At 42.4% G+C, this 14,208-nt stretch overlaps 2 protein-coding genes across 2 annotated transcripts; one reads left to right on the top strand and one right to left on the bottom strand.

Moving 5' to 3' along the window:
• Window positions 1-550: 550 nt before the first annotated feature.
• fastkd1 (FAST kinase domains 1) lies at window positions 551-4,056 on the bottom strand. Its single transcript, XM_068746431.1, is given in 9 exon segments — window positions 551-661; window positions 738-852; window positions 929-1,081; window positions 2,381-2,491; window positions 2,568-2,945; window positions 3,030-3,155; window positions 3,626-3,694; window positions 3,771-4,009; window positions 4,012-4,056. Coding segments are annotated over 9 exon segments (1,347 nt in total).
• A 2,766-nt stretch (window positions 4,057-6,822) lies between these two features.
• On the top strand, window positions 6,823-13,170 carry ppig (peptidylprolyl isomerase G (cyclophilin G)). Its single transcript, XM_068746126.1, has 12 exons — window positions 6,823-6,883; window positions 7,373-7,447; window positions 7,534-7,641; window positions 7,915-7,959; window positions 8,046-8,133; window positions 8,224-8,253; window positions 8,319-8,458; window positions 8,583-8,772; window positions 8,989-9,168; window positions 9,255-9,345; window positions 9,786-9,919; window positions 11,096-13,170. The coding sequence occupies exons 1-12, from the start codon at window positions 6,823-6,825 to the stop codon at window positions 12,018-12,020; spliced, it is 2,067 nt and encodes a 688-aa protein (XP_068602227.1). The 3' UTR covers window positions 12,021-13,170.
• The last annotated feature ends 1,038 nt before the right edge of the window (window positions 13,171-14,208 follow it).

The following is a 14,208-nucleotide window of genomic DNA, read 5'->3' as shown; positions in this document are numbered from 1 at the left end:
GGTTTCCTTTCAGCTTTGTGACAAAAAAAATTCTGATCATCCTAAAACGGTTTTATATTCTATATCAATTAGTTTATGAAAGTTGTTCCCCCCCAACGCTTAAAGGAAATTATTTATCTGGAGTCAACAAATTTGACTGGGTGGGAAGGTAATGAAAAGTTGTAAAACGAATGTTCCTCAATGAGAGTACAAGTAGACTGTTGCTTTCAAAGGGAATACTTAACAAATAACAATTTGATTTTACTTCAGATTACTTGACGTAGTTACAATACACCACTTTGAAACACAAGTAAAAAAATCTCCTGACCTAAATGCAAAACCAAATTATCTAAACTTTCAGTTAGTTGACCAGCACTGATTAAGAGACTGAAACGTTCCGCATTCATTAAAATGCTAATTTTAATACAGTATATAATACACATCATTTTAACAGTATTGAGCTGATTAATGTCAACTTCATGATCAAAAACTAAAATAAGCATTATATCAAGCTCAAGCTTCAGCATGAAAATTCTCAAAATAAATGTTGAATGTGTCGTTACTTTCATTGTTAAATATAAATCCTTCAAGAAGACTCCTCTTTAAAGATTTTCTTCTTTAAATAATCCTTCCAGGCCGCTCGTGTTGAGAGCTCCATGGAGTTCCATTCAAAGTGGGGGATCTGGAACGAAGTAAATCATTTCACTGTCCGAGTGATTTGTATTAGAATAAATAGAATCAGAGTAAATTCCTCTCACCTGCACCACCCGGTATCCCAGAATTTCAAGGTGTTTGTTTCTCAACAGGGCATTGCCATTCAGATGGTGAGAATCCTTACAGAAGTTCTTCGAGTTAAGAAATTCCACAGCAACCCTGGGTCGGTGATGAGTATAATAAATTATACATTTATTTTCTGAGTGGTCCGATAATGAAGTATTATTTTCCATACCGCTGGGCTCCGGGTGGCAGCTCATCCTGTTTGTGTTCAGGTGATTTGTTCCCCATGTGTGAGATCTGCTCAGTGCGAGGCTCACTGTAGGGTAATGGATGCAGGTTACGGTCCAGGATGCATTCAAAGTCTGAGAAGACAAAGCACATCACACTTAAAATATTTATTCCCCATTTACGTTTTGCATTTCAAATGCACGGCTAACTTTGTAAACCCGCTAGTAGTATTTTTCTTCTTCTTTCTGCTTGTTCCCTGAGGGGCCGCCGCGAGGGTGACCAGGCGTCCCGCATTGTGCGGCATTGCACAGCATTTTTATCTCAAATCCGGCCTCACGCAAATTCAGTCTGTGTCCTGCATTTTAATCTCACCGCCACATATTTTATTTTAATACTTAAAGAGCGGGATTTGCTGTTCCTCTCTTTTCTCTCCTTCACCCAAGCAACAAAGTCTCGCTGCAACTAGACGGGCGAGGTCGTTTCTGATTGGATGCTCTGTCCTTCCGGTATGATTGACAGCTGCCTGTCATCGTTCACTGCATGCGCTTCTACTTTCCCACAACATTGACGCGCCCCGCCTCCAAACAAAGCCGCTAACGCCGCAGGAAATGATCGTTTATCGGAGAAAAACACGGAACAATCCGCTAAAGAACGCAGCTGCTCCTAAACCCTTGACTGGGAATAAGTTTATTCCTGCTAGAAGCAGCTCAAGGGGATTCTCAGTCCGTTCTGGAATCATCCTGCAGCAGCAGTTCTGACTGGCCTACTGTTTAAATTAGTTTTTATATATATTTTTACCTGTTAAAACAACACAAGATTAGAAAGAATAATAACAATTGATAGCCCCATTCTTTGTGGAATGTTTATTTACATGTTTTTTCAAGAGGTTGTATAAAATAAAAGACTTCGGAACAAGTCAAATATGCAGTCCTTTAAATGCACAACTTAATTTATACTGAGGGACTTAATTACACAAAATATATCATATGTCCGGAAATAATAATAATTGTTTGGCATCTGCGAAGTGTCCCTCCTTTGTCCCACTTATAGTCTGCTGTCCCACATTTGTCCGGTGATGATCTGGACACCCTAGTCGCCGCAGCACATCAGCTTTCTCCACTTCACCCTGTCCTTTGCATCGTCCTCCCTCACTACGTTGGAGATCGATTTGTTGAGGCCCATCTTGACTGCCACCCGCCCACCGGAGGTCGGGCCCACGTCAACCTTTCGGGCTGAGCCCGGCCGAACCCCGTGTGCAAAGACCGTCCACCAGGTGCTACTACTTTTGATCCATATTCAACTCAACTCCATATTCACTAATGATCATGGTGGTAGTCTGCATGCAGGCCATGGAAGGATGCCTCAATTCAACGATTTGGGTAGCTGAGAACTTAATACTTTTGATAGTAGAGTGCAGCTGCATTTCAAAAGCCATGTGTGAGATATACGGACTCACTTGTTCAATAAGTGAAGATTCCTGTTGTTAATCATCCTCAGAGCTTTAAAAATGACCAGAGCCTGCTGGCCACTGAACTCATCTGCCAACAGGAAGGCGGCGTTCTCCAGCCTAAGAAGAATGAAACCGCAGGTCTGTTGGTAGAGGGTTTAATCTCTCCACTCAGGATCACTCCACTAATACAAACCTGGCTCTGAGCTCCCGATCGGCCATTGGAGCCAGGATGGGAAACAGTCCCGAAAAGCACTCGAGCTTATGGTCTGAATCAAACAGTTCTGTTAGTCTCTTTTTAATAGCCAGGTGGCTTTCACACCTGAAGTGCAGGGACCGATACAGAATTGAGGTCATCGTAATATGTTTGACATTCATCACGGGGATTCTGGAAAGGAGGATCTTGCTGCACTTTTCCAGCAGAGGCAGGTCACTGTGTTTAGTGGTGCGTAGCACGTGAACGTAATTCACATCATCCATGGTGTCCAGGAGATGGTTTGCCTTGGTGATGAAGGCATCCCCAAGTTGGGCAGATGCCAGGTGTCCTAAGCTATTCATCAATACAGAAAGGATGCTGAGGAAAGATTTCCAAAGGGTAAATACATCAAATCTGGGAGACAAATGTATCCACAAATGATCAATGCAATTCATGACTGACCTCATATCATCAATAGATGACAACCTCTGAGCCACTATAGTCGTGATGTGCCCCGTGACAGTACTGTGATGAAGATGCTGATTACTTAGGCAGAAGGCAAATTCGGATGGAGGCAACATTGGAAGTCTGCAAACATTTGTGTAAAATGTATAATAGTTAATCAAGGAGACATTTTCTGTCTTATTTTTCCTTGCACAATAAAATAATGAAAAGCATATTAACCCAAAATGGACTGGAACTTGAGAGCGCTAGGAAAGTACATACCTCTGCCAACCCAACTAACTAAAACCGGAATAACTGAAAAATCACTTCAAACTTCCCTCAAAGTAGAATCCTGTCAGCCATTTATCACTTGAAAGCTATGATGAGTTTGAATAATACATGTGTTTGATATGCAAATATTTATTTTACTCCCTCGTATATGGATTATAATCTGCATGTAATTGTGCACATTGATCAATTATTTCCAGGCCAACGATCCAACCCTACACAGCATTCCATAAAATTCCATCGATAACTATTTGCGATATCCTGCAGACAATCAGACAAACAAATGTGGATGATGACATGAAGATAACTGCAAAGCGTAATCCTACCTGTCCAACCTGAGCCACGCCTCTGAAACCAGCTGCTGAACAAGAGGCTCAGAATGCTCCACTTCCAGCCTAAATGACGGGCAGCAACACAGAATGGGGCGGCTGCTCACATTACAATTAAACTGATTGGGAAAAGTTCATGTACCGTCGAAAATCGTCCAGCATGCGGATCAATATCAAATCGTTCATATGAACAATTTCTTTCTCCACCAAAGCCTGGAGAGTGAAGAACTGTGGATGGCTCTTGACCACTTGAACAGTCTGGACCGTCGCTGTTTGTGTTTTTTGAAACTGGATCAGCATGTGCACAGCCAGACTGACACGCTCCGCTGTGAACTTCAGCTTGTTCTCGCCGACCACATCGAGTACTTTATTACTTTATCTCCAGCAGCACAATCCTGCAGCTGCTTCATGACATGGTCTCGGTTCATCGCCCCCCCGTGAAGGGCCCTCCGAAGAAAGGAATTCACACTCCGGAGTGGAAGCATCATCACAGACCTCACCACAAATTAAGGGTACGCTCTAGTCTTCAGGTGTTGTGAAACTGCATTCACCCCAATGTCAAACAAATGGACGGGCCCAGCCAGGTGGGATGATCGTAACATCTCAGACTGGTGGAATTAATTTCAGCAACCTCTGTGGAATACAAAGACAAATCCGAGGTCATATTTTCACCCGAGCTCACCTGAAGTTCAGACTTTCTCCGTCAGATATGTCACCTGAATTTATTTTATTTTATGGTTAGATGCTGGTAACTGCAGTTTACTAACGGAGAATTGGGAAGAAAATCACCCAAAACGATTAACATCGCCAGATAAACCCTTCTGATGAGACAATATATTTCTACAGGTTATATGGATTAAGACTATACATAACAAACAGGGATGTGTCGGAGTTATATTTATCACAACATACCCAGGACTGGCATCAAAATAAGTCAAAACCGCTTATCTCGGTTCAACCTAGTGTTGTGCGATTCCTGAACGAATCGTTCAAAACCCGTGATTCACTTTACTGAATCATGAGTCATGATTCTTCTTCCCCACTGAGTCGTTCACTGACTCCTCCCTGCTACCGCTAGTTAGCTGCACAGCTAACTGAGGACACCAATCAGTATATTACTGCTGTTCTAACATACCTTGTAGAAACATGTCGAGTTAATCACTGTAATTGTGAGAAGAGCATCGATTCATGTTTTTTTAATGAACTACCCATTCCCCTGGTGAACCGTCCCACTCGCTACAAGCTAACGTCAGCTCAGCTGCGCTCACAACGAGAGAGTGGTTCACTGAACCGCTAACCCCCTCCCCGCAGCACAACGAGTCATGAACCGCTAACCCCCTCCCCGCAGCACAACGAGTCACTGAACCGGAAACACTCACGTACGAAATGAATCGCTGAGCCAAAACGCGCATCCGAGTCACTGAACCGCTAACCCCCTCCCTGCAGCACATACGAGTCACTGAACCGGACTCACGTATGAGTCACTGAGTCCGGACTCACTAACCCGCTTTCAGCGGCAGCAGCCACTCGACTCGAGCCTGGGGGGGCCCTTCCTCACCGGAGCCGAGGGGCTGCTGCCCCGCCCGTTCTGTTTGTCTCACAAGGATTAATAAGAAACTAAATCGATATTCATTCAGTTAGTCCACTGATTATTCTGAAGATAAACTTTAGTGTCCGGACTTAACAGAAACTATTTAATGCCGCCTTTTTATTACAGTATATAATTAAAATAAAATAAAAATATTTTTGGAATATTGGCGGAAACATAATAAATAAAAATAAAGATGTAAAACTTTTTTATATATTGCTTTTGCACAAGTGTATTGTATACTATTTTAGTCTAATGCTGCACTGTTTGAACACATTTTTTGCTGTTGTATTTATATTTAATTTATGCAGAGAACAAAAAAATATTTTTTCCCTTTCAGAACTCCTGATCTTTACCTCTTTTCCCTCAATGACATTTATTATTTCCCTGTTTCAATCAGCCATTTTAGCAGCATCAATTGTTAGCAGGTGAAACTTGTATTCACAGTATATTTCTATGTACCTTCTGGGTAACTGACTCAGTGACTCAAATGACTCAAATGAATCGATTCACTTTAGTGAGTGATTCATTCAAACCCGATTCAGTAAAAAGAATCATAGTTCCCATCACTAGTTCGACCGCATGCTTTTCACTTCCGCATGTGACGCATAGTGTTTTGTAAACCCTGTAAATGCCTTACAGGTAGCAACTGTATGAGAGGGGGCGTATACCTCATTTAGGTGTTTCCATGGCGCTAGTAACTAATACAATATTTATTATAATCGATTAACATGAAAATGAGCCTGACATTATCTGCATCGATCCAGTGTAGACAGAAAACATGAGCCTGAATAAAGTCATGGAATACCTTCAACCATTTTGGTATGCGGGGGTTAAATGAAACAATTAACTCCCTTTCACCGTTTCGTTGAACTAGTAATAAACTGAGATTAACGCTAACGTATGCAGTATTAAACCAGTATTAAACCAGTATTAAAACACGCAGGCCCTGGCAGACAGGATTTAGGGTAAAGCCGCCCCGTTCCTGCGGCGCCATCTTTAGAAAACAGAAACCACTAAATCCCGAACGGAGCCGACGCGCCGTCGTTTGTGAGAAGTGCTTGCTACGGAGACTGCTACCCTCCGGGTTCCCGGTGAGATGACGTTACGTTAACTATTGCTACGTGATGCGCTTGCGTCGTTAATATATAGACGTCTCGAACGTGTTATCTGTCTGAGGCTAGCACAACATGCACAGGGCTAGGCTAACACTAGGCCTCAACCTTAACGATCGTTCTGAAGGGGTGACTGCGTGGAAACATAATCGATTCCGGGTCCATGGCGGTGTGAGTTTTGCAATGCGTGTTGTTGCACAAAACACACACCTGGAAGCTCGGTGGGATTTTACTGCATTGCCTGCTCGCTAGCGTGCTAATCGAAACCAAATAGTAAAATGCAGTTGTCGATCAATTGCTGCACTCATTCGCGCATTCATTTGTATTTTTTTTTTATCTTCCATGTGATCAGAAGTAAATTACCGTTTAATCAATTCGTTAGTTTGATGGAACGTGGCCGGTAACCGGTTTCCTGTCGCTTGTTGTCTACTGGTAGTTTAGCAATGCAAACGTTTACACGTGTTTCTGTGTTTCTCTCATTAAGGAGTATTATGGGGGTCAAGGGTCAACGCACTCGGTGCTTCTTTGACATCGGAATCAGTAACGTGCTCAGTAAGTGGGGAAAAAAAACCTAAACTTTCCGGCTACTTAATCAATCAAGACTTTATTGGCAATTCAGCGACAGTCATATTGGAGAGTCAATGAAACCTTGAGTCACAATGCTAAAATATACTTGGTCTATTTGGTGATTATTGTGTATGTAAATTCTGCAGACAGCCTGCCGTAATGTTCCTTATGATTTCACAGTAGCTTTGTTCAAACGTGGTTAGTGCTGAATTTTATTGTAATATCCTAGTGCAGTTTTTAATACTATTAAGGGCAATACTGATGGAATTCAGCAGCGTATTAAGTTCACTTGGATAGCATGACAAACTACGGAATTTTCACATACCTTAATCAATATATCTGTTAACGGGTATCAGTAGGCTATTGGGCAAGGATTGTGTAGTACACTGCATACGTTTTAGCTGGACATGCACAATGAACTGATGGCCAAAGGTAATTATCAAGAAGAAAAATAACACTATTCTTTCTGCGTAGTTGGCAGAGTTGTGGTGGAACTTTTCTCAGACATCTGTCCCAAAACGTGTGAAAACTTCAGATGTCTCTGCACAGGTGAGTAGTAATGATGTCTCCAGAAGAGTATTGCAGACATCCTTTTACACCAGCACACAGTGTCATTGTGCTGTGGTTTCACTCAGGTGAGAAAGGCATTGGCAAAGGAACTCAGAAAGCGCTGCACTATAAAGGATGTCTGTTCCACCGAATTGTAAAAGACTTTATGATTCAAGGAGGAGACTTCAGTGAAGGTAAGTTAATGGAATATTGTTTGTGGATCATGTCTTAAAACACCTAATGCTTAAGTAAGAATGTGGCCTATTTATAGCAATGGAGGCGCATGCAGTGTACTGCACATCTCTGTATATTTAAAAATCATTTTCATTTTTCTACGTATGCTCCTCGGGTCATCTTGTAAGATGATAGTCTCAGCAAAGAACAACATATTTGAAATAATCTTTTACTGCATTGAATCGCTTTACTGCACACGCGCCCTGGTATAGCTGGTGTTCTGTATGCCATAGGTAATGGAAGAGGAGGTGAATCCATCTACGGAGGCTTTTTTGAAGGTAAGGAGGGCCACTGTCAGAGCTGTGTGTTCTCCAGGCCAACATTAGCTTCCAGATGACAGTACAATCCTATCCTTTTCTCCCAGATGAAAGCTTTGCTATCAAACATAACAAGGAGTACCTGCTCTCGATGGCCAATAGGGGCAAAGATACAAATGGATCACAGTTTTTCATGTAAGCATGCATTTCCTGTTTGTCACTGATTAGATTTATGTTGCCATGACATAATTAAGTGCCTTTTTCTTGAATGGCTTGCTGCAACAGAACAACAAAACCTTCACCACATCTGGATGGGTAAGTGTTGTATGAATTGATTTCATCATGTCCAGTTTGTTTGCTTGACTTCTCTATTTTTCCAGTGTCCATGTGGTTTTTGGTCATGTCATTTCTGGCCAAGAGGTTGTTCAAACCATGGAGAGTCAGAAAGCGGATGCTAATAGTAGACCGTACGCTGATGTGAAAGTTTTGAACTGTGGAGAGCTTGTCCTAAAATCTAAAGGTAAATTTGAGTGAAGAACTTTTTGCACTTTCAGATTTCACCGCCTGACATTTATGCTGCCATTGCTTGAGCCACTGTAGGTTGGAGTTTTCATAAATTGGCGAACGTAAAATAATCTTTGCAGCAAAAAGAGATCAAAAGAAAAAAGCGCGAGCCGCCGCATCGAGTTCCAGCAGCAGCTCCAGCGACTCTGAGAGCTCTTCTCAATCATCGTCTGATTCTGAAGACGTGGAGAAGGAATCTAAGAAGAAGAAGAAGAAGAAGAAGAAGAAAATGGCCAAAAAGCTCAGAAGGAGACAGAAGGATAAGAAAAAGTACCTACTTTATTTTCACACTTCAACTGTTGGCAGTGTAAACAACGGTGCTTGCTTTTAGAATCAGAAGGTGTTTATTGTCACTGAGGGTTCACAGACTAGGGATGTTTCTCTCTGAAGTCTTGCTACGTGTAACAGTAATGTCTGAGGTACAACAAATATACAAGTACAGACGCGTCACAAATCGTTTTATGCTGAGCTGCGGTGCGTTCCTAGGCCGGAAGCTGAAAGTGTTGAAGAGAAGGAGCAGGAAGACTTGGTAACGTCTACAGTGCGCCCTGAAGAAATTCCACCCATCCCAGAGAATCGATTCCTCATGAGGAGGAGCCCCCAGATGGCCCAGAATTCGAGAGAGGTGGAAAACTATCAACAAAACAAAGACAGGCCAAGAGAGAGGTCTGCTTGGAAAATGACAGCGATGTGAACCGTCTAAACAACGCTGTCCGTTAGTATTCATGTCTCGTGTTTCTGTCTTTGTCTAGCGGTGGCTTTGCATACACGTCTCAGTCAACATATCACCGAAGACTCGTGACGACACGATCTGGGAGGAAGATAAAAGGCAGGGGTCCGAGGGTAGGTCCACTCTGACCACACTCAAAAATTGTAATTCATCTACTGGACCCCTTACTCCGTTACTGGGTCACGCTAGAGCAAGTCAACAGTAGCTTGGGGGCAAGGGTTTGAGAACACCCTGGAAAGGCCGCCGGTTCATTGCGGGGCCACACACACACACACACACACAGACAGGCAATCGTTCACACACACACACACACACAGAGAACCCAGGCAGACACGGCGAGAACACGCAAACTCCTCGCAGAAAGGCTGATACGAACATGTGACCTTCTTGCTGTGAGGCGGCAGCGCTTACCACTGCGCCACCGTGCTGCCCCCCAAAACTGTCATGTTGCTTTTAAAAGTTAGTCACAAAAGCACAAGTTTGGCCAATTCTGATCGTTTGAATGGGAGATTTTTTTTATTTTACCAATGAAATGTTTGTCTCTTCCATCCAGCGATATCGCACTCCATCTCGTTCAAGGTCCAGAGATCGTTTTAGGCGAAGTGAAACCCCGCCCCACTGGCGCCAGGAGATGCAACGTCAGCGGATGCGGGCAGTCACCGGAGAGCGCTGGATTAAGGGTGACAGGTAAGGTGACCGTTTTGCTTCTGTTTCCAGGTTAACCTTGAGGAGCGAGTAAACAGTTTGCAGTATCGTCTCTTTGTATCACGCCAAGGTTATGCGGGACACACTGGATAAATACATCCTCATTTCTCCTCTCTTCCTTTGCAGAAGAGAGTCTGTGTTTATAATACATATGTATGTAGTGTCCTCACTATTTGTTTTATTCGCATAAAACTCACGATAAAAAAGTAACTCCAAATTTATTACTGATTGAGTATTATTTAGAAATGCCCTTTTCTATTCAGACTTGCTGGGACAATTATGTTCTGCCTGTCGGACCAGATGCTGTGATTTTCAGTCTTGCAAATTTAATCAGTTTAATTTAAATACAGTGGAATCTCGGTTTTCAAGCATATATTGTACAAAAACCAAAAATATATTTCCCATATAATGTAAACTAGATGAATCCGTTCCTGCACACATGCCTACAGTTATATTAATATGTAACTACGACAACAGAATACACATAAAAGTGTAAATAGTACAAGAAACAAAAGCATAATAAAAGTTAATTTACACAATTGCACAATTCTGTTTCATTTACATCCCATTTTGGCTGCGGTGTTGGGAGGGAGGGGCTATTCCATTGAATGACTGGGTAACTGTCCTCCTGGGTTTGGTTCCTTCTCTTTAGCTCAGTTTCCTTAAGTCTAAATCGTTGATTTCTCCATCCCGACTGCAACAAGATCCCAGACGCCATTTTCATTTTTGGCAATTATTTCCTTTAGTTCAACGGTTGTTCTCACTACTGTTTTCTTTTCTTTTCCAGTAGTTTTAATGCTGCCTTTCTTTGGATTCGTGACTAAGAGCTAAAGAGAACAAAGAGAAAAAACACACACAGGAAGTGATACATTTGCACAGTCTTTCTCCTACAGCAGATTGGCTCAAACTAAGCCTGCGTTGGTAGGCCCCGCCTTCGTCCGCATTCACCTCGGCTCCACTCGTGTTCGGTCTCCAAAAGTCTGTTCGACTTCTGGGGCATTTTAAACTGAATTTCTTTTGGGGTCGAAAAACCGTAACCCAAACAAATGTATTGACTCACAACATGAGTGAAAATTATGCAGCCACATATTGTTGGCTAATGATAGCTTTCAGATTCTGTTAGTAACATTTTCTCTGCTTTATTTTATTTTAATACAGAAGTGACATAAATGAGGACAAGGATGATGCTACTAAAACACAGAGAGAAGGCCGAACCTCCAACACACCACATGAACACACAGCGGAGGGTAAGAGAGACAAGGGGACTCGGTCACATAGATCCAAAAGCAAAGATGAGGAGGAGAAGCGAAGCAAACGCAAAACGAAGAAAAGGGATGCGTCTAAAAGTCGCAGTAACAGCAGGGAAAGGAGCAGAAGGTCAAAAAGCCGAGAGAAAGCTCACAAACACAGAAATGAGGAAAGAAGAGGCCGCTCAAGGAGTAAAGACCGAAAGGCTAAAAAAGAAAAGGAGTCGGACTCTGATCACAATAAAGATCGAAATATGGCTGATGAATCTGATAAGAAATATAAAGAGGATTCCAACGGCAAAAATGGTGAGAAAACTAGGCCAAAGTCTCAAAGCAAAGATGGAACAACAAAAGACGGGAACAGATCCAGTAGCAGGAGTCTGGATAGGACTAGAGCTGGGGGGTCAAAAGACGAAGAAGAGACGAAAGAAAAAAGCAGGGAGAGGGGCAGAGAAGGTAGGAGTCAGGAGAGACTGCACAACAGTGATAAGGAGAGCAGTAAGCGAGGAACATCGAGGGATAAGGAACATCGTGCAGGAAGTCCAGATAGGAACAAGCCTAGAGACTCTTACAAAAGAAGGCACTCAAGAAGCAGGAGCCGTAAGCGAGACCACAGCAAAGATCGGTCTCCTCATACAAAAGACCGAAAAGCTTCCGGCCAAAGGAGGAGGCGTAGCAGCAGCTCTGAGAGTGACCGAGACAAGCAGAGGAAGAGTCAAAAGAGCCCGGATTCTAAGCGTACCTCCAAATCCAAAGAGCCAAGAAGCCCTGCCAAACCAAGACCAGACAGCACGGGGAAGAAATCCGGCTCGAGCTCGAGCTCTGACAGTGAGTGAGCTTGTGAAATAACAGATTTGGAGTCTCTTTGGCAAGTAGAATGCAACACCAGCTTCCCATCTGAAGTAGAATTTGGTCACTTTAATCATTCTGCAGAAAACCAGGATGAGCCCAAAACAAATGATACAAATACATTTTGTCGAGCCGTCCTCCAGAGCTGGTGACTTCTGATGCACCGAAGAGAGGAAACGGTTGGCGGAGCAGCATCTTGGCTGAAACGTTGCCTTGGGCTGTGAATGTTGGGATTTGTTGGGTGCGTTAGATGGTTGCTAGGTGCACGTCAGTGAAAGGATCTGGGACAATGCAGAACAACTGCCGAATGGCCAGAGGATGTTGTTTTAAGGCCTGCTTTCTCATATTTTTGCTTTAGTACATAATCGTCACAATTTCAGACTTCAGAAAAAAACAAGCATTTTTAAGTAACAGATTCTTTGTGTATCTTCTTTCCTGAAATGTTCTGAACTTTAATTTTGTCCTAGGGGATTTGGACTTTTGTTTTTGCGGATATTTGATTTTTATGTGTTAGTTTGTTTCTCCCCCCCCCCCCCCCCCCCCAAAAAAAAGAAATTGACAAAACATACTGAAGTTCTTTGCATGCGTATTCCTGCTGAGAGAAGTTTAAGTTTTAAACAAAAAAGCGTTGGCGCTGTCTTTTTTTCCCTGAACACCCGCAGGGTTCCGTTGGCTGAGGTTTTATTTGTTACACCCTAACCCAGAGGTTTTGAGGCCTCTGTGTATTTTGTTTTGTTTTGCATGGGATACTGTCATTGTTATGCTTTAAGTAAATCATGAAATTAGTTTGTATCAATTGTGAATTGTGACATTTTCTTTTAAACATTCAAGTAAACCAAATACTGCAACTGATTTTAATTAATAGTTCAAATATTCTGTAGCTGCCGTCACAGCGCACAATCTGATTTCTAGACATCAGCAGCATCTGAAATGACGACGGGAAGTTGACACTGCTCTAATGTTTCCACCTCACCTCGAGCAGCGGCTGGAATTTATGTTGCTCAGTTCATCGGTTGGTTGTGAAAATAAACAAGCTCCCGCTGCATAAGGCTCGTAGTTTGGCTGTTAGTCGAGTTTCACTGCACTGTCTGAATCAAGTTTGTAATAAACTGAAGTGTATTCTAACTGAAATACTCAGAGCATGTTGAATTATTCCACATGTGGAACATCTAATGAAGCTGCACACATCCACATGATTGAACAGCTGCTTAGGAATCTGTACTGCTTAGTTAAATTAAATATGCTTTAAGTACTCTCAGAATGACATTTAGGAGTCTGTTGCCTCAGTTTGTCACCTTACTAGCAGTAATACAGGACTATATATTACTGATATATTGGTATTCTGTGGCCAACAAGTCTTTGACTAGGAAGACTTCCAAGTAATATTTTAAATATTCAGTTGTATATTTATGAACACAATCATCAGAAACTGGTCTTGTTTTTGTAGTAGATTAAATATTCATGTATCTATGTGTATTCCGTGTGTTACATCCGTTGGAGTTTGGCTGAGAACATGAATTGTACATACAGGGGCCAAGTATATATCCAAATATCCATATATTTATAGACACAGAGCGGGACTTGGCACCATGAGGATTTTTGTTAGGTCTCCATTTACGCTTTGCAGCATGTTCGTTCCTGATGTGATGTCTGTCTTGATATGTAATGGTGATATGCTATGTGACCAGTAGGGGGCACTGCGGGATCACAGATGGAGCACGAGGAATGATGATCGACACTGCGACATTAAAGTTAGAGCGCAAGCTCATTTGTTCATTAAGAAGTCTCCTAATGATTTAAGATGAACAACACAATGTCCTCAAAGTCCAAAATGTGTTCCTCCTTACAATCCTTTAGAAAATAACAAACATCGTCTGGAAGGACGGCTGCTGCCAAATATAGAGTCGGTTCCAATTTGTTCTTGATGCATGTCACCCAGGAAGGTTGACTTTGTAATCCCGTGTGGCACTGGCATGGTCGTTCGTGATCATTCTCCAATCGCTGATGAATGCATCTTCTCACCTGATGTTGTAATGAGTGATATTTACGCACGGATAAAGTCTATTGTTCTATATTGTGGAAAGCGTTTGACGCATTTTGATGCTTGCATGTGAATTATTGTGTTCTCTTGAGAGGCACTGAAACAGAAATACTGAGCAAGAGGAGAGGCATTGT

The sequence above is a fragment of the Brachionichthys hirsutus genome, chromosome 12, assembly GCF_040956055.1.
Source record: "Brachionichthys hirsutus isolate HB-005 chromosome 12, CSIRO-AGI_Bhir_v1, whole genome shotgun sequence".
NCBI classification, from domain to species: Eukaryota; Metazoa; Chordata; class Actinopteri; order Lophiiformes; family Brachionichthyidae; genus Brachionichthys; species Brachionichthys hirsutus.
Note: the sequence above shows the minus strand (reverse complement) of the source record. Positions and strands in the feature narration are given on the sequence as shown.

Bases quoted from the DNA above. Each gene is read 5' to 3' on its own strand.
- ppig (XM_068746126.1), top strand. From the start codon at position 6,823: ATGGGGGTCAAGGGTCAACGCACTCGGTGCTTCTTTGACATCGGAATC. The intron at 7,642-7,914 runs GTAAGTTAATGG...TGTATGCCATAG, and splicing joins AGGAGGAGACTTCAGTGAAG to GTAATGGAAGAGGAGGTGAA. The intron at 9,169-9,254 runs GTCTGCTTGGAA...GTCTTTGTCTAG, and splicing joins AAAGACAGGCCAAGAGAGAG to CGGTGGCTTTGCATACACGT.